General features: G+C 43.3%; 1 protein-coding gene across 2 annotated transcripts in view; it reads left to right on the top strand.

The window, feature by feature from the left end:
- The window catches only part of MARK1 (microtubule affinity regulating kinase 1), a 118914-nt gene that overhangs the window by 80099 nt on the left and 12468 nt on the right, over positions 1-26347 (top strand). For both annotated transcript variants that reach the window (XM_043568761.1, XM_043568760.1), the window contains exons 8-15: positions 1498-1734; positions 1821-1940; positions 12199-12298; positions 13336-13448; positions 15959-16112; positions 16412-16605; positions 23739-23839; positions 25378-25542. In XM_043568761.1, the coding sequence (XP_043424696.1) occupies positions 1498-1734; positions 1821-1940; positions 12199-12298; positions 13336-13448; positions 15959-16112; positions 16412-16605; positions 23739-23839; positions 25378-25542 (1184 nt within the window). The remainder of the gene's footprint in view (positions 1-1497; positions 1735-1820; positions 1941-12198; positions 12299-13335; positions 13449-15958; positions 16113-16411; positions 16606-23738; positions 23840-25377; positions 25543-26347) is intronic.

Below are 26347 nucleotides of genomic sequence, written 5' to 3' on the forward strand. Positions count from 1 at the left end.
ACGGAGACCCAAAAAGCCCCACTTGCTCACGCATGGCCCCAGAAATTTACAGTGACCAGGCTCTTACATCAGAACATCAGATGGTTTTGTCACACCGGTCTTTAAATGTTAGGTTTTAATAGAAATGTCCCAAGTGTATGTGCTGTTGCAATATTCATGTCATAAGTGACGCCACATTATTGTCGTATTTTTGGGTGCTAAACATACCTCCCTTTTTTAGAATAGCTATCCCAAGCTAGCACACCTTTGAAAGGACAAAGAAGGAAGGTGAGGGAGGGAAATGCTGCAAGGTGGACAGAGTGCCTGGCTCTCTGGCGAGGCAGACAAGTCTGCCTTTCATTTTAGCCAAATTGTACTCCCTTTGGTGACCTCATAAAACACATCTACAATGTAATAAATAATTTCCTTAGTCTATCAGTTATAAAAGAGTTTGAAACGAGACATGTACAAAAAAAAGGTTGAAATGTGCCTTTTGTAAACACAAGCAATTCAGCTTGTGTTTACAAAAGGCACATTTCAACCTTTTTTTTTTTTTTTAATGATTCTGTTTTAGGATCTTGGAAAAACAGCATCTGAAAACACGAGGGTGGAAATCACTGCTTTCTACCAAAATATACCTCCAGAAGAGGAGAATCTAGTTTTAGAACAGCAAAAAGAAACTTAAACAAGATCTAGTGGAGGCTGTGTTGTATTGTTGTGTTTTACTAAAAGAACAGAACTATGTTGAGGAAGCATTCTATCAGAGAAGACGAAAGGTTTAATTCAATAGCACAGAACCCCCGACTGGCAGTTATTTTAGGTATACTCTTGAGCTTTGCATTAATCAGTGATGGTCTATTAAAATAGAGCACTTTTGAGTAAACTTGTTGGTTTTTTTTTTTTTTTTAATATTTATTTTTAGAGAGAGACAGAGTGTAAGCAGGGGAGGGGCGGAGGGAGAGGGAGACACAGAATCCGAAGCAAGCTCCAGGCTCCCAAGCTGTCAGCACAGAGCCCGACGCGGGGCTCGAACTCACAAACTGTGAGATCATGACCTGAGCCGAAGGCAGACACTGAACCGACTGAGCCACCCAGGCGCCCCTAACCTTGTTGGTTTAAGCCCAAGAAGGGTTAGTGTTATGTCAACTTACATTTCTTGACATAGGTCATATTAAGGTACGGTTCCAGGATGTTTCTTACAATGAAGGAAAAAAATGGGTTTAAAGTAACTTGGAAGAAAAAGCGTTCTCAGTAACTTTTCTTAAACAGCTGCAGATACTCCTATAGACGAGAGCTTCACTTATATAGTGTTAACATTCAGTCTTACATGGATGCGATTCTGAACAGTTATGCATTGAAACACCGTGCTGGGCTTCTAAATCTGATATTATGCATAAAAATGAGAAGGAAGAAATACATGTTTGAGATCTGAAACAGTTATAATGAATATTTTATTTTTGTGTAGGCATTTACATTGTCCTTTTCTTTCTTTCTTTTTTTTTTTAATTTTCCTCGCAGGCTGAAAATCTTCTCCTTGATGCTGATATGAATATTAAAATTGCTGACTTTGGTTTCAGTAATGAATTTACAGTCGGGAACAAATTAGACACATTTTGTGGAAGCCCACCCTACGCTGCCCCCGAGCTTTTCCAGGGAAAGAAGTACGACGGGCCCGAAGTGGATGTGTGGAGCCTCGGCGTCATTCTCTATACATTAGTCAGCGGCTCGTTGCCTTTTGATGGCCAGAATTTGAAGGTATCGGTGGAAGTCGGTACTAATGTTTTATCTCAGGCATGATCATTTCAGGAGCCAGTTAGGAGTACTTTCTTTGCCTTCTTAAGGAACTACGGGAGCGAGTCTTACGAGGAAAGTACCGTATTCCCTTCTATATGTCCACCGACTGTGAAAATCTTCTGAAGAAATTATTGGTGCTGAATCCAATAAAGAGAGGCAGCTTAGAAGTAAGTTATTGTTTGTACTCCGCGTTTAAAGTTTCACAATTAAAATATTCCAAGAGCATTCTAAATAATTTTTCCCCTGTGGCTTTTGTTGTGTTTTTTTGTTTGTTTTTGTTTTTTGGCGTTTTGTTTCTTAGAAAATGGGCAAATCATGTAAATTCAGGGCTAGGGAAGGTGGCATGATTCTTTCCCTGCTCAGAAGTTGTCATGTTTGGCTTCTTTAAAGACTGTTATTTCTTCTTTGTCCTGCAGTGAAGTATTAAATTAAAACAACATAAAAATAGGAATGAAATGGACTTTTTGTTGGAGAAGGAGGAAAACCTGGCCCATCAGAAATTGCTCCAAAGTGGGAGCCTTGTGTGCAGCAGGAAATACTGGTATTTCAAGGATGAAAGAAAAGATAGTTGAAGTTCTAATCCAGTGAATATTTCATGACCGTATCTGAAATTAGTAGCTGACATTAAAAAATTTTACAGAAGGTCCCTGGGTGGCTCAGTTAGTTGAGCGTCCGACTTCGGCTCAGGTCATGATCTCGCTACTCTGTGGGTTCGAGCCCCAGGTCGGGCTCTGTGCTGACAGCTCAGAGCCTAGAGCCTACTTCGGATTCTGTGTCTCCTTCCCTCTCTGCCCCTTCCCTGCTCGTATTCTCATTCTCTCTCTCTCTCTCTCTCTCTCTCTCTCTCTCTCTCTCTCTGAAAAATAAATAAACATTAAAAAAACTTAAATTTTTTTAAAGAAAACACTCAATATCAGTACAGAAAATTTATAGTTTAAGTCGAACGTACTGGAAACAGGGATTTCATTTCTTAACACACTGTTGTGTTGCATACATACATTCCACACGCGAGGTTATTTGTAATAGATGCTATTGTGCGGTTATAAATATACTCAGTACGTTATAGCCACGTAACATCAGAGGTTCACAAAACCAAAATGTCTAACCTTTTTTCCTTCTGACGCTGCCATTAAACCACTTTCTAAGGATTTCGCCCATCTGTTTTGAAGAATGATATTTTAACCTGTGCTAAGACGATTTCAGAGATCCCGCACGTATTATCCACTGGTACTTTCTTGTCTTCATTTATTTGCCTTAATAGATGGGGTAGAGAATTCAGGGAGTTAACCTTACTTGAACTGGACTTTTTAGTGTAGCAGTGGGGCTTTCTGGCATAGACTTCATGCTGGGTAGGAGACAGCTTTATGGTGAGTCAGAGCTCACTGTGTTACAGAGCTCTCAGGTTACTTTGGGCTTTGTAACTTTATTTCCACAAATATTTTCCACCAAAAGGTACAGTATGTTTTGATGGAAGTTAAAAGATGGTGACTTCCATTGGGAAATTATTTTATAAATGCTTTATACCAGTGAATCAAATATCAGATGTTTTTTACTGACTTACTTGTTTAAACGTCATTACTTCCTTCCTATAATTTTTGTGGGTTTTTTTTTTTCCTTTGAGGGTAAAAGAGTATGTTATCAGTGTTTTCGTACAGAGGCCTGCCTTCTTTAATATTATTACTTTTCTAAAATTGTTTTTTGGGGCGCCTGGGTGGCTCCATCGGTTAAGCGTCCGACTTCAGCTCAGGTCACGATCTCGCAGTATGTGAGTTCGAGCCCCGCGTCAGGCTCTGGGCTGACAGCTCGGAACCTGGAGCCTGCTGCCGATTCTGTGTCTCCCCCTCTCTCTGCCCCTCCCCTGCTCATGCTCTGTCTCTCTCTGTCCCAAAAATAAATTAAAAAAAAAACATTAAAATTATTTTTAACCATTATTCATAGAAAGTTACATGAGGGGCGCCTGGGTGGCTCAGTCGGTTAAGCGTCCGACTTCGACTCAGGTCATGATCTCACAGTCCGTGAGTTCGAGCCCCGTGTCGGGCTCTGTGCTGACAGCTCAGAGCCTGGAGCCTGCTTCGGATTCTGTGTCTCCCTCTCTCTCTGCCCCTCCCCTATTCATGCTCTGTCTCTCTCTGTCTCAAAAATAAATAAACGTTAAAAAAAAAAAAATTAAGAAAGTTACGTGAAATAGTGAAAAAAGTTAAAATTGTTGACTCTCATATCAGTTCTAAAATTTTATGGCAACAGGGGGCTCAGTCAGAGGAACATGACGACTCTTGATCTTGGGGTCATGAGTTTAAGCCCCACGTTGGGTGTAGAGCTTACTTAACAAAAATAAAGGCTATTTTAAAAATAAGTAAAATTTTATGGCAACTTGAATCTTTCTTAATCCTGCTTTATGACCCACTTTTATCATAGGAACCTAGTTTACCTGAATGTCACTTAATAAAATGTTCACAGTTGAGGCATCCGCTTAACTAATGAGAAGAGCAAAAAGAACATACAAAAATGATTATGGATGTTACAAATCCCTTAGACAGTTGATATGATGTACTTAGTCACTTAAAGATGATTAATTTACAGTAGCCACGTACTTAAGTCATTCATCCTTATTAGCGTTAAGATGCAAAAGATGAAAGTATTGGAATTCTGGGTTGAATTTTAAAGCCAAATTACTGCATTAAAACATTTGATCATCAGAGTCTCAACGCTATGTATTTGAGTATAGACTGGAACCTTCTGTTCCAGCTTATCAAAACTAAGTTTTCCAGCCACAGAACCATGAGTCTGCATTGGAAATATTATCATAATGTTGCAGATATCACTGTACAAAGGCTAGTCTGCCTTTGCAGGCTAGTTCCCGGAAATAACTTTCCAAAGAAACCTGACACCGTTTAAAAAAAAGAAAGAAAGAAGAGAAAAGAGAAGAAAAAAGAAAAGAAAAGATTGCTAATACCAAACCTTGAGAAACTCCCCTTGAAATCGCAATAATGTCAAAAATCATTTGAGTCTTCACTTTCATTTTTCATACCAACTTTAGTAGCGACTGTACAGCAAAAAAATCCTTAAGCTCTAAAAAAAACCCCACAGTTTGCAAAACCCTAATCTTGAGTGTATAAACATAAATTTTTGTATGGTAGTAATGTTTCCGTGGTGTGTTGCATTCTTTTTTTTTTTTTAACTTAAAAGGTTTTGGGTCAGGTACTTCTCTTTATCGTAAACGTGAGCTCCTTCCTTGCCAGTAGCAATGTTGTTCTCTTTGGGTTAGTTGTTTCCATGGTCTTTACTAATAATAACGTGATATGCTTTTTTTTCCCTTTGGGATATATGCTTAGATATATTCTCCAGAGTGTAATTAGTGCGTCAGAGGGTGTAAACAGTCTGACAGGTCTTCTGTATCATTGCTACAAGATTGAATGTGACCTAAGGCATTTGAAGGTATCTGTTCTCCACCTGGATTCAGTATTCGATGTAATAATTTCCCACATTTGATGCCTTTATGGTAGTTATATGGCTTGTCATAATTGCCTTAATTTATCTTTATTTCATCTGAGATAATGCTTAGTATTTTTAATGACTAGGTTAACTGTGCTTTTTTACATAGAAGCTCTCTGTGTCTTTGAACCGCTAGTCTAATGGAGTCTGGTTAATCAGCCTTACCGGATTTGTAACAGCTTTGTACATCTTAATATGAAATATTTCCTCTGTTAATTCTTATATGTAAAAACAAATGAAACTTTATGAATTTTTTTCAGTGCTACTTGAGTGTCAAGAGTTACTGATTAGAGCAAACACTAGTCTTTCTTCACTATATAATTTGTTAATATTGAAGTTCAATTTAAGAATCTTATTATCTTGTTATCTTACTAAACTTCTAATTTAACTCTGATATCTTCCTCTTCTCAAATATAATTGCTACTTCATTAAAGTATTTCTTAAAGCCTTATATATTAAGTACCTAATTTATCGCCCATGATAATAAAATGAATGAAATTACTGCTTGACCTCTAGTTGTTTCTAGATCTAAATGGCTGCATAATTTTTCCAAGTTGTATATGAATGCTGTCAGAGCTTGCTCACTGCACTAATAACAAGAGGGATAGTATCACACAGGATTTTTAAAGGATTTGTGTTTTATATTATACACTATGATACTTTTTTCCCTATTTATTGGAATATTGGTGTGTCTAGATATTTTTATTAGAAAGAAACTGATCACGTTTTTCTGCTATCCCCTCTGTGTATGTCCTTAATTTTCCCAGTTCTTAACCAGAATGGACTGTGTTACCTCTCAAAATAATGCAAAAAAATTTGAGCCTAAGGCAAAGCTCCTCTTTCTGGCGCTTTCTCTGTCATCTATGTTTCTCCTCAAAAAAAGTATTTATTTTTGCTTTAACACCTTTTCAGCTGCTGCTAAGGTAGTCTTGCAAATCTTGCTTGCATCTGCCCAATACAAGAGGCAATAAAGCAAAAATTAGTAATAATAACAACCTTTTTTAAAAAAATGAAAGAGGGGTGCCTGGGTGGCTCAGTCGGTTAAGCGGCCAACTTTGGCTCAGGTCATGATCTCGCAGTCCATGAGTTCGAGCCCCGTGTCGGGCTCTATGCTGACAGCTCAGAGCCTGGAGCCTGTTTTGGATTCTGTGTCTCCCTCTCTCTGACCCTCCCCCGTTCATGCTCTGTCTCTCTCTGTCTCAAAAATATAAAAAAAAAATTTTTTTTAATAAATAGATGAAAGATTTCTACATACAGATTCAGAAGTATATGGTGAACTTTTACAGGGGTTAAAACCATTTAAGAAAAATTTCCATCTGGCAATCCTGAAGTCCATAAATTTTTAATGTGAACCTAAGGTATAAGTTGTGTATTTCCACTGTTAATTTCTTTCTTGATAATTAATCTGAATCAGTTATTTTGGTAGAATTTCTAGCAAATAGTCATCTGTGTCCATTGGCAGTGGTGGCTGGAGCGAGCTCTCTCTTGTTCAGTTTGGAATCTTGTTTGACCTCTTGTTTCTCATTTTGAGACATCTCAGGGGGGGCCTGGCTGGCTCAGTTGGTAGAGCATGTGGATGTGACTCTTGATCTTGGAGTCGTGAGTTCAAGCCCCACGTTGGGCTTAGAGATTACTTCGTGGGGAGAGAGGGGAGAGAGAGGAGAGAGAGAGATGCCCAGGTGGCCCAGTCGGTTGGGCGTCCAACTCTTGCTTTTGACTCAGGCCCCGATCTCCTGGTTCCTGGGATCGAGCCCCATGCCGGGCTCTGTGCTAGTGGTGCAGAGCCTGCTTAGGATTTTCTCTCTTCCTCTCTCTCCCCCTCCCTCGCTTGAGCTCTCTCTCTCTCTCTCAAAATAAATGAGCATTTTTTAAAGAGAGAAACCAAGATCTCAAATGAAATCTGAAGTGGATTCATTTATTTGGCAGGTCTAGCGTGCCGTGCGGCCTTGTACTGCGCCTGTAGCCACACGGCGAGGGCTACGTGACCACTCGCCTGGCCCGCAGCACCTCCGTTTCCGGGGGCCTTTCTGCCTTGGCCTCAGGGCAGACCCTGGTTCCCACAGAAGAAGTGTTTAGGGCATGAGGTTCACACAGCTAAGAACAGCTTCTTGCACATGGGTCTTCCCTCTTCTGCATCCATAGTTTGCTGTTCCCTGTGCCTTATTCTTGGAAAAGGCCTTCACATTTAGAATTAAGAGTTTATGCCTCTTCGCGTTCCTTTAAGCAGATTTTCTTTCCCACCTTTACCTTCCATTCCTTTGGCCAAAGGAAAATTTTCTTCAGACGATTTTTATTTTGCTTTGAAATCCAACTACCTTTGTGAGACAGACCGTGCTGGGGGGGCCCTTGGCAATCCCCAGTGACGACAGTAAGAACAAAAGGACGGCAAAACCGCGTTCCTTCTCTCCTCGCTGCCCTGGCGTCTCCATATCCCTGGGATTTCCCCCACTCTCCCTGGATGAGCCTTGCCTCAGATCTAACTTTGTGTGAGGACCAGCGGGGCTCCTGCTCCTGCTGCGTCTCCTCAGATTGTTCCTCTCACAGCGCCTGGGTGGCTCGGTCGGTTAAGCGTCCGACTTGTGGTTTCAGCTCAAGTCATGATCTCATGGTTCCTGAGTTCGAGCCCCTCATCAGGCTCTGTGCTGACAGCGTGGAACCTGCTTGGGATTCATTCATTCATTCATTCTCTCTCTCTCTCTTTCTCTGTCTCTCTCTCTCAAAATAAATAAACATTAAAAAATGTTGTGTAACATCCATGTTGGTGAAATGCAGCATTTCTCCATCGCCCATCACATCATGTTTAAATCCAGTCATCTGAAGATACTAACTTTATCTCCCATTCTTCCGTATTTTTCCACGTTACCTTGGTTCCGAGTCAGAGAAGGGAGCTTCCTCACTGTTTCCTCCTGAATTCTTCTGCCTTGACTCTTCCACGAACCCAGATTCTCCCGGTGTTTCCAGAGTCGCTTCACATTCTCTCTCCTTATGATTCCTTCCCTGAAAACCCCAGCCCACACCACAAGTCGCCCCTTTGCCCTTTATTAATAAGCACAATATGCACTGCTAATAGCACAGTTTTGAATAATTAATTCTGTCGTGTGTTCAGATACTTTCAGGTTTCAGGAGCAAATCTTACTTCCCCAGGTAAAAGACAAGTTGCCTGCGGGTTGTGGCCCACACACGTTTTTCTCCTTGATGACGACAGACACACAATGGTTATGAAATGAACACCAAGCAAGCACAGTGTAATTGAGAAATATCCGGAAATTTGGAGTATCTTCATTTTGCTTTTAATTGCCCATCTTCCACCTAGCAAATCTGTTACTGCTCCTGCGTTTCTCACTTAATTCACGGATACAGTGTGGTTGATTCCACCAGGCGCCTGACTTAGAATCCTCAGAACCCTTTTGGATTCCAGCCTTTCTTTCCCTCGTTCCCAGAACAAATTCTGTCATCAGGTGCTTCGAATGATACCTCTGTAGCTCTTCCTTCTTCAGTGTCCTCAGGCCCAGCGCAGCCCTCGGTTGTCTGTCTCCCGGAAGTTCTAGCGGCTTCCTCAGCCGTCTTCGTTGCTAAGCTCCTCTCAACATGTCATTGTACCTGGGGCTTCTGTAGCAGCCTTATTTTAAAATATTGCCCGGGGCCGCATCGCATGGGTGGCTCAGTCGGTTAAGCATCTGACTTCAGCTCAGGTCATGACCTCATGGTGCGTGAGGTCGAGCCCCGCGTCGGGCTCTCTGCTCTCAGCACAGAGCCCACTTCGGTCCCTGTCTCTTTCTCCCTCTGCCCAGCTCGTGCTTTCTGCTCGTGCTTTCTGTCTCAAAAATAAATAAAAACATCAAAAATAAAACAAAATATTGCCCAGTCCAAACGCAGCACCAATCGCGTGTGCTGAGAAAGGTAGTGAAGGCCCAGTCTTTATCCTCAAGGGCTCTAACTTCAGTGAAGCAGATCCCTGTGTGCCTCTCCTAGCTCTCTCCTTCAGCAAAGCTCCCTCTTCTGTCCCGTCCAGCCTCCTCTCTGCTGCCACCTTTGTCTCACAGCCTTTGTACGTGTGTCTCCCATTTTAGAAAAAGGCACCCTTCAAGCCCGCAGTCCCTGCCTAGAATCCCTCGTGTTCCTCCCTTTCCGGCCCGACTTTGTAAAAAGTAGCTCCGCTTACGCTGCGCGTGTCCTCGCCTGTGCCTTGTTTCTCAGTGGCCCCTCTGCTCCCCTGAAACCTCCCTCAGGGATGCCACTCGTGTTTGCTCCTAAACACAGCAGGTTACTTTTTTATTATCACCTTCTTTGACAGGACACCATTGTGTCCTCCTCGATAAACTCGCCTTGGGGCGCCTGGGTGGCTCGGTCAGTTGAGCGTCCAGCTCTTGATTTCAGCTCAGGTCACGATCACGCGATTGGTTCATGGCATCGAGCCCCTGGTCAGACTCTGTGATGACAGTGAAGAGTCTGCTTGGGATTCTCGAACCCTCTCCTCTCTCTCTCTCTGTCCTTCCCCTGCTCATGTGCTCACTCGCTCTCAAAATAAATAAGTGAAACATTTTTAAAAACTAAAACTCTTGCCTTTCCTTCCGTGTCACACTGTGCAGACTTCCCTCCTCCACGCACTTCTCGGGTCACTTTTCTCTCTAACCCTTAAATGCCAGTGTTCCGTGGGGCTGTGCCGTGGACCCCCGTCTACTCCTTCCGACTCTGTTTGGGATTCCTGGAGAATCCACAGCTTCTGACGTCGTGTGTCGGCTGCTTCCTGAATCTCCGTCCTCAGCCCAGATTTCTCTTGAGCTTCTCTGGAGCTCACAGAACATTACAGAACATGTCTATTTGGATATCTATCCGCCAGCACCTCAAACTCCTCTGCTCCAACGCTCAGCCGCCTCTTTCCCCATCCGGTCTCCTCCTCTTTCTGAATTTGCTCTCCCAGTAGGTGGTGTCCACGTCTACTCCGTCGTCTACACCAGGAACCTGGGCATCGTCTTCTCTTCCTCTGAACGGTCCCACATCCTTATTCCCCCTCGTATCCAGTCACAAAGTTTTCTTGATTTTTACGAGCCCAGTATTGAAAATCCGTCCTTTCCCCTCGCCACTGCCTCCGTTTAATTCAGACGGGCGTCACCTCTCTCCTAGATTCTTGCTAAGCCTCTTAGCTGATTTCTGGGCCTCCAGTCCCGAACCCCTCTGGTTCACTCTCCACACACTGGCCAGAGAGACTTCAAAATCACACCCTCCAGACGTGCCCCTTAGGTGATTGAAAGAAACCCTATTAATATTCTACCCTCATCTTGCCTCCCCACCCATCTTGCCCCGTGCTCTCCGGTCGTTCTGAACTCGCTGTCCTCCAGACACGCACCCCTGCCGCTTGCCCTTGCGCGTCTGCCCGTGTGGCCCGCGTTCTCCCTTCCAGTCCCTTGTCATGTGATGGACTCTTACTCTTCCAGAATCTTTCACTTGCTGCAGATCTGTGACAAGTCTCATCCCACTCGTTATTATCTTCAGTCTGTTAACATTGTCATCTTAAACTTGAGAACATCACCAAGGATGTAATTTGAGTTTCTGTGAGTTTGGTTACTCTAGATCCCTCGTGTAATGATTATCTGTCCTTTTGTGGTTGGCCTATTTCACTTAGAAATGTCCTCAAGTTTCATCTGTGCTACAGCATACGGATTTCCTTCTGTTTTAAGGCTAAGTAACATCCCGTTGTGTGTATAGACGACATTTTCTTTACGCGTTCATCCATCAGGCGCCTGGGTTGCTTCACACCTTGGCTGTTGTGAGGAAAGCTGTGGTGAACACGGGGGTGCAGATACCCCTCAAGATCCCGTTCTCGGTTCTTGTGGGCATAAACCCAGAGGTGGGATTACCAGATCGTATTTATAGGTCTGGTGGTACCTTTTGAGGAGCCTCCGCACTGTTCGCCGAAGGAGCAACACCGTCGTGCAGGCACAGTGGCAGCACCCACGGGCTCCTGTTCTCCACGTCCTCGCCAACACTTGTGACTTTCACTTTTTTCTATAGTAGCCATCCTGACAGAAGTGAGGTGATACCTCGTTGTGGTTTTTATTTCCCTGATGTTTAGTGATGTGAGATTAGTGACCTTTTCATAGGCTTATTGGCTCTTGGTGTATATTCTTTTGGAGAAATATCTATCCAAGTCCTTTGCCCATTTTTGAATTGGGCAGTTTTGTTGTTACTGAATTGTCAGATTTCCCGTATGTATTCTGCATATTAACCCCTTCTCCAATATATGTTTGTGAACATTTTCCCCATTCCGTAGGATGCCCCCAATGAGGTTGCCTTTTAACAAACCGGGACTGCTCGAATTCACACCTCTCCTGGTTTTGACTCTAATTCACACCAGTCCCTGTTTTCACCCCCATCCTTGCTCATCCCTGAGTCTGGCTTCCATTCTGACATTCTGACCACTCTCCCCTTCCACATTCTCTGAGCCGTCTTTACTTACTAACCCTGTCTTCCATTCCCCGTGGTGTCTGCTTTCCAAACGCTTTTATAAGTGGTGACTTTAAAATGCAGGTGTATAAGTATACATTGGGTAGAAGACCAGGAAAAATGAATACTCTCTTCACTAATCTTAAATGCAATAGGACGAAGCAAAGGTTGAAATCACTGGGTTCTGAGATTAAAACTTGCAAATGAGATAATATTCCTTTTAGAGGAATATGGGCAGCAGGTTATTTTGAATCCATACATTCAGGGAGTGTGCGTGACGATAGTTGTCACTGTCACAAGGTATGTAAGTGCGTCCCAAAGCCTCACCCCTCTTTCGGCCTGGCAATCAACCTGCAAAGTGACTTTAGATTGAAAACATCATGATCCTTGCTGAGTGAACCCAAAAATTTCACACTAGCTAAAAATAGAGCTAAAATAAGTGGTGGAATGTTCTGATTGGCCAAACATAATGTAAAGTTTATTTCCTAGCAAATAATGAAAGATCGGTGGATGAATGTCGGTCACGAAGAAGAAGAACTAAAGCCATATTCTGAGCCTGAACCAGATTTCAATGACACGAAACGGATAGGTAAGTATTTAAATACTGGGAGACGTGCTGTCCCTACGCTGTAAGAGACCTGCACTCTACCAAGATAGTGTTTACAAACATAAATAGGAAATCGTTTTTATTTGGAAAACACTTGCATTGTCATCTTTTCTGTCCCTGAATTTTCACCAAACGTGGCAATTTCAAGTTTGTCCTCATGTATTTTAAAGTCCATTTCAGTTCTTGACAACAGTGATACAGAAGTTAAAATAATGTAGGTAAACCTCGTTCTTTTCTTTCAGCAAATCCCTAACAGGAGGAATGGTTTAAGTATCAGCACTGATCAGACTGATAAGTATCAGCAAAACGTAGCATGTATTTTAACCAAAAATGTGGAGGCACTTGAGCTGAGGGGATGAACACTTTGGCTCTCCCTTTCTATTTTCCGGCGTCTCGGCGGGGCGCATCCTCCCACACCCAGCCGCGCTCTGCTTCCAACCTGTTCTCTGCAACTCTGTCTCCGTTACCAAAGCCAGCAGAAACTCACAGCTGACTCATCTCAACCGTGCCCCTCTCTGTCTCGAGAGCAGAGGGGCAAGGGAGGCGTGTTCTAGGGTGTTAGGAATCGGCTCGGAGCAACTGCGGGGTTCAAGCCTCCCAAAGAAGAATCAGCCTGCCTTCAGATCAGAAAGTAGGAGTTGTTAGGAGATGAGAGAAACCACTCCATGGGTGGTGGACGGTGTGTTAACAGATAGAGAAAAAGAAAGAAGGGGTTTTGTGTGTGTCACAGATGGCTAGTGTGTCTCTGGCTGAACAGAGGAGCTCAGGAATGTGTTAGGTGGTGAGAAGCGGGCTAGGCACGTGAATGTGGATCCCATGGTATAGTTTCTGTATGAAAAATTGTGACTGTATAGCATCTGAATATGCAGTATCTGTGTGTTAATAATACAGAAGTTTTGGTAGTTAATGTTACTCTTTAAAATTCCAGAATTTTTCATATCTTGTGTTGGCAAACTTACATTTGTTGGTTTGTTTACTAAAATAAACCCATTTTCAGAAAATTTGCATTTTTTTTCTAGACATCATGGTCACCATGGGTTTTGCGCGAGATGAGATAAATGACGCCTTAATAAATCAGAAATATGATGAAGTTATGGCTACGTATATTCTACTAGGTAGAAAACCACCTGAAGTAAGTTCTTTACCTTTTCAGATTAATGTCAACTGTTTCTTGAGACAAGTGACAGCTAAGATATAATGTTAGCACATCTGTTCTGTATGGTATGGAAAATAATATAAAGGCCCTAACATTCTTATTTTTCGAGTTCAAACTCAAGATGCTAAGTTATGAGCTGATTTCATTTCCAAGTACCAGGGGGGATTCTGCTATGCAAGAGCAGACCGAGTACCTTGCTTAGCTCCGAGGGGCACACACAGTCTAGTCTTTGAGAATGAGAGCCCCCAGGGTTGTGTCTCCAGAAACAACAGCCCTGCACAAAGGAACATGGTTATTCTGGGTGTGCAGGAAGACAAGATGGAAGGAAGGGATGGCATTTAAAACAAAACATGTATCTGAAGTGATTTGAGTAGGTGGGAACCCAGGAAAATGTTGTTTGGGGGTATTTTGCCTTCTAGAACATCCAGTGGCTCTGATCCTTGCAATGGGGAATTCTCAGGGCCAGGAGAGATCTGTATAATAAGGAGATAGATTCAGGTCAGGAATAACTGTACAGATGGTGGTTGAACCATAAAACCAGTCCTTTGGCACAGCAAAAATAAAGGTATGAATTGAGAGTCAAGAACAGAGCCGAGAACATTGACAGCTTGTTAATGATTAGATACCTGTGGGAGGCACTTTGTGGAATAGGCTGAAATTCTCTTTAATTAGACGGTAGCTGTTGGCGAAGCAGTACGTTCAGCTGACGTTTACGGACTCTGCCGTGTTCTGCTCGCAAGGAGCCCTCATTCTAGAGGGGGTCGCAGTTAGCGGTGCGCTTACAGCGTGCCGCTGCTCTGGTCGGGGGCAGGTGCCGGGCGCTCCAGGACAGACAGGACGACAGACACCCACAGCAGGCTGACAGGTCAGAGGTAGAATTAGCAGTACTTGGCGGCCTGTTGGAAACGAGGCCGAGGGACCCTCAGATTTGTAGCACAGGTGACTGGTTTTGTGAGACGTATTTGCCAGGATACGAAAAGAGTGGATTTCAGGGGGAAAATGGAGGTTTGTTCAACTTGAGGTGGGTGAATTTGAGATTCCTCTTGGGTGGAGCTCTTCAGTAGACACTTGGGTGTAAAGATCTGGGTTGGAGGGAGTGTTAGAAGCAGCAGTAATAGACTTGCGAGCTGTCGTCAGAGGAGCACGGCACTAACGTGCCAGCCGCTGTTCTGAGGACTTCGCACGCGGTAACTCATCTGTCCCTCTCTGGCCCTGCCAGCTGGGTACTGCCATTCCAGTGGGGGGAGGAGCTCAGTGGAGACACAAACAGCTGGAGAAGCGGTATCAAAGAAGGCAAATCAAGAGAAGTTTAAGAAGTGGGAAATAGTAAAATGGTTGTTTCTAAAGTCTTTGACTTATTTCTACTTATGTGTTGAGATTTCATCCTGAGATCTTTAATTTTCCTCTTAAGCAAGCACTGGCGTCATAAGTATAGAGCCCAGCCCGTGCAGGAGTTAAAATGAAGTTTGAATTGTATCGAATACAAACAAATGAGGCTACTCTAAGTAGTAAGAGCCTGAACTCTGGAGCCAGGTTCACTGGGTTTGAATCCCCACCCCTCCTCCACCCCCACAGCCACTAACTATCAACTTGGGCACTTTCCTTAATTTCTCTGTGCTTCCGATCCCTGCTCCGTGAAATGAGGATAACAGTACCTACTTCTGAGGGTCATTGAGAGGGTTAAATGAACTAATACTTGCACAGTTCCTAAAACAGTTTCTGGCACTTTACTGTGTGTTCCGTGTTATCTGTTACCACTCTCATCAGTATAACTCTGCTATTTGTCGTTAGTAACTTTACATATCAATTTAGATTTTCCCTTGGGATGCCAGTGACCCAGTCAGAAGTTTGCAGGCAACAAACCTCTTGTGGTTACAGGGAGAGGGCTAGTGTATCGACCCCCTATTTACTGTGCTTATCTAAATAGATGTAGCCTCTAAATCAGAGTCAATAAGCCAAATTTTGTTCTGTTAAGTGTGGTAGGAAAAAAAAAAAGCAGATGTTTGAAGTTAAAATTTTAGATTTCATCCTAAGTTCGAATTCCAACTATGCCTGAGTTTGAATCCCAAAGATTGCCCTTCGTCCTCCTAACCTCAGTTTTTCCATCTGTAAAGTTCAGGTTAGTGAACAATTGAATTTATTGTAATGACTACACAAAGTAACGTAGAAAGAGCCTGCTTAGCAAGACACCTACTATATGATAACCATTCAGTAAGTGGTAACTGGTCTTTGGTGTTTTGACTAAACTAAGGATCCCAAACCACTTGTACAAGATAACAGAAGGGCGCACAGACTCGTGGAGACCCACTGTACCCAGTTCTCTCCCTTCCTGGTTGCCAACTCACAGTTCTGTGTCCAAACTGATTTTTCTTTTCGGTTCTGATTACTCTTCGTATGGCTTGGGATAGATTAGAAAACCAGGAGTGCATATTGTTTGCATAAACATTTTTCTTTTAAAATCCTTGCGGTCTGTCTTCTCCTTATAGTTTGAAGGCGGCGAGTCGTTATCTAGCGGAAGCTTGTGTCAGAGGTCACGGCCCAGCAGTGACCTGAACAACAGCAGCCTCCAGTCCCCTGCCCACCTGAAGGTCCAGCGAAGCATCTCAGCAAACCAGAAGCAGCGGCGTTTCAGTGATCATGGTGGGGAGAAGTCAAACCAGTGAAAAGACACCAGTCCTGCCCAAACTTGTGTTTATCGAGAACTCCGCACTCATGTGTTTATGTGCTTGTATCATCTGTTATCACACATTTCTATTATTGCATGATTAATAGAATCCCCCTTTTAGGGACTGACCTAACTTTTATAATCAAACAGTTTAATGTTGGTTCCAAGTGTAAAATATATAAGGAAGGATATTTTTAACTTAGAGGTTTTGTTCACCAGGAGAAACTGTGTCCGAGGATCTTCGGCTAACTGTGCTTTCTTACTGCGTTCACAGCTGGGCCCTCCATTCCCCCTGCCGTGTCATACACCAAGAGGCCTCAGGCTAACAGCGTGGAGAGTGAACAGAAAGACGAGTGGGACAAGGACTTAGCTCGGAAACTTGGCAGCACTACGGTTGGGTCAAAAAGTGAGGTGACTGCAAGCCCTCTTGTGGGGCCAGAAAGGAAAAAGTCTTCAACTATCCCAAGTGTGAGTGAACATCCTGGCACGTTGCAATTTGTTGTCAGATTGCTTTTGAAAAAAATACTCTTGGAAACCATCCTTTTAAAAAACATGTTCCGGGGCGCCTGGGTGACTCAGTCAGTTAGGCGTCTGACTCTTGATTTCGGCTCAAGTCATGATCTCATGGTCATGGGATCGAGCCCCACATCGGGCTCTGTGTGAACAGTGTGGAGCCTGCTTGGGATTCTCTCTCTCTCTCCCTCTCTGTCTGCCTCTCTCTCTCTCTCTCTCTCTCTCTCTCTCAAATAAAAAATAAAAATAAATTAAAAGATTCAGAAAGACAGAAGCCAGAAGGAAAACCTACTCCTGGACTCACTAAAGTGAAACACACACACCAAAACCAAGTGAAAACTTCTGGAAAGTTTCCAGGATAAGGTAGAAGATGACCTTAACAGGAACAAAATTCAAACTGACATCAGATTTCTCAACAGTAGCACGAATGCAGGAAGACAAGTAGAGTGATACGTTTTAAGAACTGAAAGAGACTCACACTGAACCCAGAGTTTTGTATGTAGCCAAACTGTCGTTTCAGTGTGAAAGTCCGATACGCACGTTCTTAGGCAGCAGATATCTCAGCGGCCTCGTTACATAGTGACCTGTTTGGAAACACTGTGGTGTGAGGAGAACCGTACTCTGACAGGAAGAGAAATGAATCTGCGGTGTCGCTGGAAAATATATGCAGTTGAACGTGATGAAATAACTGGTTCAGGTGTGTATGTGGTGACAGACGCACACAGACACACACACAAAATGAAAATTCAGAACCGACATTGTGGACAATACCCAGGAAGTAAGAATGGGGTGGAGATTAAAAGAAAAGGAGCCCACGCCTTTCAGCAAAAGATAAGATCAGAATAAGTTTTAAATTTTTTTTTTTTCAACATTTATTTATTTTTGGGACAGCGAGAGACAGAGCATGAACAGGGGAGGGGCAGAGAGAGAGGGAGACACAGAATCCGAAACAGGCTCCAGGCTCTGAGCCATCAGCCCTGAGCCCAACGCGGGGCTTGAACTCACGGACCGCGAGATCATGACCTGGCTGAAGTCGGACGCTTCACCGACTGCGCCACCCAGGCGCCCCGATCAGAATAAGTTTTAAAAAAAAGTCGTGGGAGGGGGCGCATCTGGGTGGCTCAGTCGGTTGGGCACCCGGCTTTCGATTTCAGCTGCGGTCGTGATCCCAGGATCGAGCCCCGTGTCCGGCTCCACACTGAGCATGGGGCCTAAGATTCTCTCTCTCCTTCTACCCCTCTCCCAGCTTGTGCGCTCTCTCTCTCTTGCTCTCTCTCTCGGAAAAAAAAAAAAAAAAAGAAAAGAAAAAAGAGGAACAGTAGCATTGAGCAAACATGAGTTCAGGAACTTAGGGACAAACAACGTAAGAACAGAAATAGAACTTACAGCTTTTAAACCAACAGAAGAAAAAAAATTGGTTTAGCCTAGGGAAAGTAGAAAAAGAGAAGAAAAGGGAAGAAAGTACTTTAAATAGAAACATGAAGTAGAATACCAGAAAACCCAGCACAACCCTAATTGCAAAGGGGTTAAAACTCCCTAGCACCAACTGTCTCATGTAGTTCATTGAAACCATATCTTTTTAAAACATGTGATTTGATTGTCGCTGCCTAGACTCTGAAATAGGTGTGCATAGCCATTTTCAGAACAGACAAATGTAACCACTTTACCTGCCCCCTGACCTGTTTGGAAATGCTTTTTAACCCTAATAGAGTTTAAGACGTCATTAAGAAAAGTAGTTTTCCCAGGCAGGCCATCATTTTCCCTTACCTAAACATCCGTTAGAGGACAGTTTCTGGAGCATCATCACCCCACAGCACAGAAAGAAAGGATCTGGTCCCTTATTTTCTGCCGCCGCCCTATAGCGATCTGTCATTCCACTGGGGCGGATCTTACTTTCCCGTCGATATACTCAGCTGCCTCTTTCCTCCAGTTTCCATGTGGTGCTCTTGTCTGAAGTTCCCCCCTCACGTTATGAAAATGCCATTCGTACAGGTCATTTCCAGCCCCACCTCCTGGATCGAGTGTCCTGGGACTGAGCACTCCGGATCTCGTATCGTGTCATCGAGCTCTCAGCTGGATGCTGTCTTGTATTGTTGGCTGTCGCTTCCCCATGTAAACCTTCTCTCCCCTTGTTTATAATCTCCTCCTGTGTGTCGACATGCTGATTCCTCAGAATCGTTGGTGCTGAGGCATGTGTGGCTTTTCAAAGCATGTTTGGTAAAGAGGGCATAACAACTCTGACGCTGGTTTAAATTCAAGGTACTTATGCCACACTTCTTTATCATCTTTAAGGAAAAAAAACAACACAAGCCAAAAGATTCTCACAGAGAAATTTTGTTCTGAGCCCCTTGGTTCTAAATTTATCTTCATTTACTGTATTAATTTTGGCAATGCAAGAAACCAAAATAATACATTTTGTTTGGTTTTAATAGTGCAGAAATGTCTCAAGAAAAATTAACAGTTTACCCTACCTTCCATTCTCCACTTCCAATGTGACTAGTGTTATCATTCGGGAGAAATTCCTTTATAGGTTTTCCTTTTTAAAGAACACATAAATGAATATACGTGTACGTAGGGGATTTATTTTTTTATAAAAATGAGATCGTACTATATCCGTTACATTTTAATTTTCTCACCTAAAATATCATCGGGTCCTTGTACATCCGAACACCTGGAGCCACTGCGGTCTCTTGAGGGCCTACACGTTCTCTCCTCGGTACTGACAGACGCGTGTGTCACAGTTTATTCCCCTGTCCGTGCGGTGTTCAGAGTTTTCAGCTTTTCAGAGTATTTGTCCTTGGATACATAACGTCATTACTGTATTTCTCTTAAATACCTTCTCAGAAGTTTGGTTTCTGGGTGACCAGGTTTTTTTAACCTCAGGTGGCTCACCCCACTCCCCAGTGTCCCTGACTGCACAAGCCGCCCCCCTCACTCCCACCCCCTCATCCAGGGCCCCGGTGCTAATGCTGGGCGCTAATGCACGCTCCTGGCTATGTGCGTACCCTTGGAACATGCACAGTTAAATTTTTAATAGACGCTACCGGCGTAATTTCGATGGCTGGAGTAATTAGAGTAATTGTATCTCCACAAGCTCATCAACAACTGGATAGTAATCGACCTTTAAAATCGTTGCCTGAGGGCCGAAAAACAAAAAAGTGCATCCTTTTTGCCATTAATTTGCATTTTCCAGACTACGGTGACATTGATGGCATGGCCCGCAAAGCATAAAATGTTTGTCATCTGACTCCTCACCCAAAGCTTCCCGATCCCAAAATACAAAAGCCAGATACACAGCTCTGATCCCTTTCCTTTGAGGTAATGTCCAGGAGGAAGGAACTGAGCATTTACAATCCAGTTGCTGTCACATTATGAAATATTGGTTGAAAAAATAAACATTTTTACCCTTGATTCTATTAATTTGTAAAATGGAGTATAATAGGGGCGGGCACCTGGGTGGCTCAGTCAGTTGAATGTCCGACTTCAGCTCAGGTTAGGATCTCCCAATTCATGGGGTCAAGCCCCGCATCGGGCTCTGTGCTGACAGCTAAGAGCCTGGCCCCGGTTTCAGATTCTGTGTCTCCCTCCCTCTCTGCCCCTCCCCGGTTCACACGCACGCACGTACGCTCTTTCTCTGTGTCTCTCAAAAATAAAAAATGTTTAAACTTTTAAACAAAAAATGGAATATAACAGAAAATATTTAATGCACTCAAATGGCATGACATGGCTTTTCACTTTCTTTTTTCTTCAGTTTTTATTTAAATTCCAGTTAGTTAACGTGCAGTGTAATATTAACTTCAGGTGAACAATACAGTGATTCCATATTGCCATACAACACCTGGTGCTGATCACAAGTGCCCTTAATCCCCACCCCTTGTTTTCCCTATCCCCCCTCCCACCTCCCTTCCGATGGCTTTTTGCTTTCTGATGGAAAAATAAATCATGAGATGAATAGATAATTTAGTAAGTCATGTAGTTTAGCAGTACTTTAAGTTTTTTGTTTTTTTTTTTTCCTTGAGAGAGAGAGACAGAGACTCCCAAGCAGGCTCCACACTGTCAGTGCAGTCTGATGCAGGGCTCGATCTCACGAACTGTGAGGCCGTGACCTGAGCCAAAACCAAGAGTTGGACGCTTAACCGACTGAGCCACCCACGCACCCCAACAGCACTTTTAATGTTTATGAATTAGAAACCTTTTTAAACCAGTAGTAAAATTTCTTACTTGTCAGTCTGCATTACTTAACATTGGTCTACTGTATGACTTAAGGGTGATACTGACAGGCTATAGAGAGCAGTGGGGGCAGTTCTGAGGTAAAGGGTTAAATAGATGTAATGGTTGGTGAAATTTGTTGGTTATCTGTATCATCTCTTTTCTTTTTCGTCACCCACAACATCACAGACTCTAAACGATGGGAGTGTTTCTCTTTGTGAAAGACCTTAGGACTCTTTCTGCAGTAATAGGCAGGAAAAAGAAACAATATTCTTCCCTTCCAGAAACTCCCATCCAAAAATTTTGCGCGTAGCAGTTAATGGTAAGCTCTTGGCTAGTCTAGAAACGTGGAAGCCAGATGTTGAGTTTTGAAGATGCAAATATGTTATGCTGGTTTTTTTTTTTTTAACGTTTTATTTATTTTTGAGACAGGGAGAGACAGCATGAACAGGGGAGGGTCAGGGAGAGGGAGACACAGAATCTGAAACAGGCTCCAGGCTCTGAGCAGTCAGCACAGAGCCCGACGCGGAGCTCGAACTCACAGACAGTGAGATCGTGACCTGAGCCGAAGTCGGACGCTTAACCGAATGAGCCACCCAGGCGCCCCAGTTATGCTGTTTTTTAATCAAAAGACAATAAAACTTGAAAATGTGTTTTTCAATGATATTTGTCACATATGCTAAGTAATACAAAATAGAAAATTTTGTGTCTTGTCAAAAATACTATTAATCACCATCTTTAAAAGAACAAGGGAAAGGAGAAACTACTTTCAGGGAGACTCAGAAAGGTTAAGATAATGATTATAAAATAAAACGTTTTACATAAAAATTATAGTGTGATTATATAACATGCGGTCTTGTATAAAATAAGCCCAGGGGGTTGTCTACAGGGGTTGGTTTCTTAGGAAATGCAGAAAAATTTGTATATCCCCTTTAGGGAAGTTGCCAAGCTGAGAGTTAAGGGGTCTGTAAGGGTAGTTTCTCTCTAGGTCCCAAATCCTAAATAAAAAGAGCCTTACTTGTTCATCAGCCATCAGAGCTTTGTTATGTGAACTGGGAAAGTCAGTTCTAAAAGTTAGTTTTACAGATAAACCTGTATCACATGGAGTCAGTGAACCTGTGTTTCTATAACTTGTACATGATCCTCGGCTGTTTGCTTGGCAGCGGCCGGCGGGGGAGGGGGGGGGGGCTGCTACCCCCAGTGTCACTGGCATCCAGGGGCAAAGAGAAGGGAGGTGGCGTGAGAAGATCCCGAATCCAGAAGGCACAGTTTTTTGTTTTTTGTTTTTCAATGTTTTTATTTATTTTTGGGACAGAGAGAGACAGAGCATGAATGGGGAAGGGGCAGAGAGAGAGGGAGACACAGAATCGGAAACAGGCTCCAGGCTCTGAGCCATCAGCCCAGAGCCCGACGCGGGGCTCGAACTCACGGACCGCGAGATGGTGACCTGGCTGAAGTCGGACGCTTAACCGACTGCGCCACCCAGGCGCCCCTTGAAGGCACAGTTTTGAAGGAGAAACTGTTCACCCATCACACTTGGAGAAGCAAAATAGTGTTACTGAAAATGGGCAGAGACTATTGGCCAGGAATTTGTGCACAATTAGATTGCTCCTGTGACAATACAGCCCAAATGATGAAATCATCAAAAGTAAAGGTTTTTTTTTAAGAACTGTAATGCAAGCTAGTTTCATAATGCATCTCTCCATGGTGAAACCTGACTTGTCTGCCTTCACTTAATGTGGACAGTGTCTTACCTAAAAACATATTCTTCATAATCTTAGTCTGTTTTGCTGCCGTACTTTTGTAGCTTTTAATTTTTGTTTTTTATGTAAATGGTGACAAAATTCCTTCCACCCAGGAGCCTGCACTTTTGAAGAGTTTGAAATCTGCACTTTAACAGTTTTGTTTATATGAGGCTTTTTTGTTCCTCCAAACTTAGTGGAAGCATATATCTATTAACTTTCTTGCCCTTATGTTAAACACATTTTAAGTTGGTTATGTATTTTAGAGAATAGTGAAAGTTCGATTAGCCAGAAATAGGGTATTTTTTTCTGTTGGAATAAGGATTCAACAGAAGATTATGTACCCCTTTTGGAAGTCATTCCTGTACAGTTTAGTACTAGTAACTAGTTGGGATTTGGGCAGGCACGACAGCAGGGGTTATAGATCAGTGCTTGTGTGCATGACAAGGACATTCTGTCCCTTTTTGCCTATTCCCTCTCATTTCTCCAGAACTTCTCAGACTCGGCTTGCCTCCTGGCTAAGACCTACAATGAGGAAATGTTCTGAGGCCCTGCACACGCACACCGTTGGTGGCCACAGCAGGGCATGTCTCTGACCCTGGAGATTTAGTCCCCTTAACATTACCATTGACTGGGGTGGGGTGGGGGGGTCCCCTGAGCAGGTGAAGAATGGCAGCCTGCAGGTTTCCAGGGGGCCGCCATTGTCACCGCCACAGGTTTCTGGTTTGTGGTGATGTTTCTCGTGGAGTCGTCTCTTGCCCCTGGTTCCATAGCGCTGCCTGTACTCCTGCCCCCACCCTTCTCCGGACCACCAGCTTAAAGGGAAGAATAAAAATCCAGCTTCCTTGTTGCTTCCAAACACCTGCTCACTGCTGCTGTAGAGGACGAGCTAAAATCGTACGAGCTTGTTAGGCTTTGCCTTTCACTCCTACAATCTGAGAGAGAGGGGGTGAGGGGGGTGTGGGGGGAGGGAGGGAGGAGTGGGTGAGATCGAGCTTATTAATGTAAGGTTCTGATAAATGAAAATGCTGCCATGGATTTTTTTTCTTCAAAGTCCTTTGCACCTTAAATTCATTTCTTTGGCTTTCCACAGCTATAATTTTAAGATGGCTTTTTTTTTTTTTTTCCTTCTTAAAGAGCAATGTCTATCCTGGAGGTAGCATGGCAAGAAGGAACACGTATGTGTGTGAAAGGAGTGCAGATCGATACGTGGCGTTGCAGAACGGAAAAGACAGCAGGTACCTGTCACGGCGCCACATGGTGCCGTCTTTGTCATCGTCGTGCAGGACTCTGCTCTTGCCCAAAGAGGAGCCGAACGGGTCAAGAGGAAAAGGGAGCACTAGAGAGGATGGTTGCAAGCAAGCACTCTAACGAAGGCGTCTCCCCTCCTGTACCAGAATGGAAGGATGGGAACCTCCTCTGGGGAAAGAGGAGATAAATGCTCTTACCCCGAGCTTTGCTAGATAAAATCTGGTAGTAAGTGTTCCCCTTAACAAAGCACATCATACTAATCATCCTAATCTGATCTTAATTTCAGTCTTGTTCTCTTATCTACGTGCCGCTTCCTTTTTATCTTTGACTTCATTTTTTTTTTTTTTTTTTTTTAATTTTTTTTTTCAACGTTTATTTATTTTGGGGACAGAGAGAGACAGAGCATGAACCGGGGAGGGGCAGAGAGAGAGGGAGACACAGAATCGGAAACAGGCTCCAGGCTCCGAGCCATCAGCCCAGAGCCCGACGCGGGGCTCGAACTCGCGGACCGCGAGATCGTGACCTGGCTGAAGTCGGATGCTTAACCGACTGCGCCACCCAGGCACCCCATGACTTCATTTTTTTTTAACCTTTGTTTCTTACCCTTCCCCCTCCCATCAGGCCATTGTTGTATCCAAATGATGAAGGTCTGCTTTTTCTTCCTCTAAAGAAATGTGGCCATCTTAACTGATGATTGAGAACCGTAGAATTCTCAACATGTTTTATTTTCAAGAATGATAAATCATATTCTTTTTATTATTTAAGAAACTTAGCTTCTTTTCATCGTGCGTTGTGAGGACTATTCGCCAATATAGTACCAAAGTGCAGGGAGCCTGTTCAAATAAAATTCCGTTCTTAGCCCCATTCCTCGTCATTTCAGTGGACTGGACAGGGCATGCTTACCACTGGTTTCCTCTCCATTAACGGACATGAAAAGTGTTATTATAAGGCGTGCAAAGTAAATGTATTATCCTCAGATAGAAGATCCTTCAGGCTAGAAAAGGAGTTGAGGATCGATTTCTGACGTATTACTTTTCCTATACCAAGTCCTAATCTGTAGCTCCTTTGACCTACGACAGTTAACCTATTGATTAATAATATGAGCTGAAAGCATTTTGATGATGTTTCTGGAGACTGTATTTTTGCTGTAATTACGAATTCTTATTGGATGAGGGACAATAAACCACAGCAGCATGTTACATCAAACTCTTGAGTGTTGGGAAGTGGAAAAGGTCTCCGATCATAAAAGGAACTTCATGCCTTCTCAGATTCGCATTTGTAGAGCAAGCGTGTGTGAGATCTTTTCAGTGGAAGGTGGTGGTAAATTCATTCTGTACCTTTTTGGCAAGAATACGGTTTTGTTATTCACAAATGACGCCACTAATGTAAATTCTTTTAAGTGTCTCAGTCATGAAAGGTACAGTCGATTTAGATTTTTAAAGGTCTGTTTCTTAAATTTTAGTAAACTGCAGTTTCTCTTGTTTTTTACATTTCCATGGTCTTCTCCACCGTTTTCTGTCGAAAGCCTTACAGAGATGTCCGCAAGTAGCATATCTTCTGCAGGCTCGGCTGTGGCTTCTGCTGTCCCCTCGGCTCGACCACGCCACCAGAAGTCTATGTCCACTTCCGGCCACCCTGTTAAAGTTACACTGCCAACCATCAAAGACGGCTCTGAAGCTTACCGGCCCGGGTAACGCGCTGGGTGCACCTCATTTCAAAACATAGCACCAGGGGCGCCTGGGTGGCTCAGTCGGTTAAGCATCCGACTCTGGATTTTGGTCATCATAATCTCATGGTTCGTGAGTTCGAGCCCTGCGTCGGGCTCTGCACTGACAGCGTGGAGCCTGCTTGGGATTCTCTCTCCCTCTCTCTCTCTGTGTGTGTGTGTGTGTGTGTGTGTGTGTGTGTGTGTGTGTCTCAAAAATAAATAAGTAAATATTAAAACAAAAATACATGACAGGCACCATCGCATTAAGAACTTTCTGAGAAGATTCGGTATCTGTAGCAAAGGGAAAAGTTGAATCGTAACATAAACATACCACATTCCTACCTGTTTTCAAAAATGTTGCTTATGACTTAAATCATTTTCTAGAGGAATTTTCTGTAAGGATCTTGTTTTAAATCCATCCCTGAAGTATTGCTGCCTGATTTGTCATTCAGGTAAATTGAATTTTTTATGATCTAACAACAAAAATACTTGAGACTGAGAATGGAGACTTCTGGCTAACCCTGGCTGCTGCCCGGTACCTTTTTGAAGTAAAACCAGACTTTTTGTTTCTCTGTCAGAGAAACATGATCTCAAAGAGCCCTTTTAGGTACAAAATGATATGCCTGTTTTTCTAGTATTTGTCTATGCTAGGATTTCTCCAATTCAGGAACATCTTTAGTTCGGTTCGTTATTCGTATTGGTGATGTCCTGTAGCCTAGCTTGTAAATAGGAAATGACTCCATTCAGATGCTTTCTGATAAACAATAAAATCCATGTTCCACGTTGC

Source organism: Prionailurus bengalensis, chromosome E4 (genome assembly GCF_016509475.1).
Source record: "Prionailurus bengalensis isolate Pbe53 chromosome E4, Fcat_Pben_1.1_paternal_pri, whole genome shotgun sequence".
Lineage (NCBI taxonomy): Eukaryota > Metazoa > Chordata > Mammalia > Carnivora > Felidae > Prionailurus > Prionailurus bengalensis.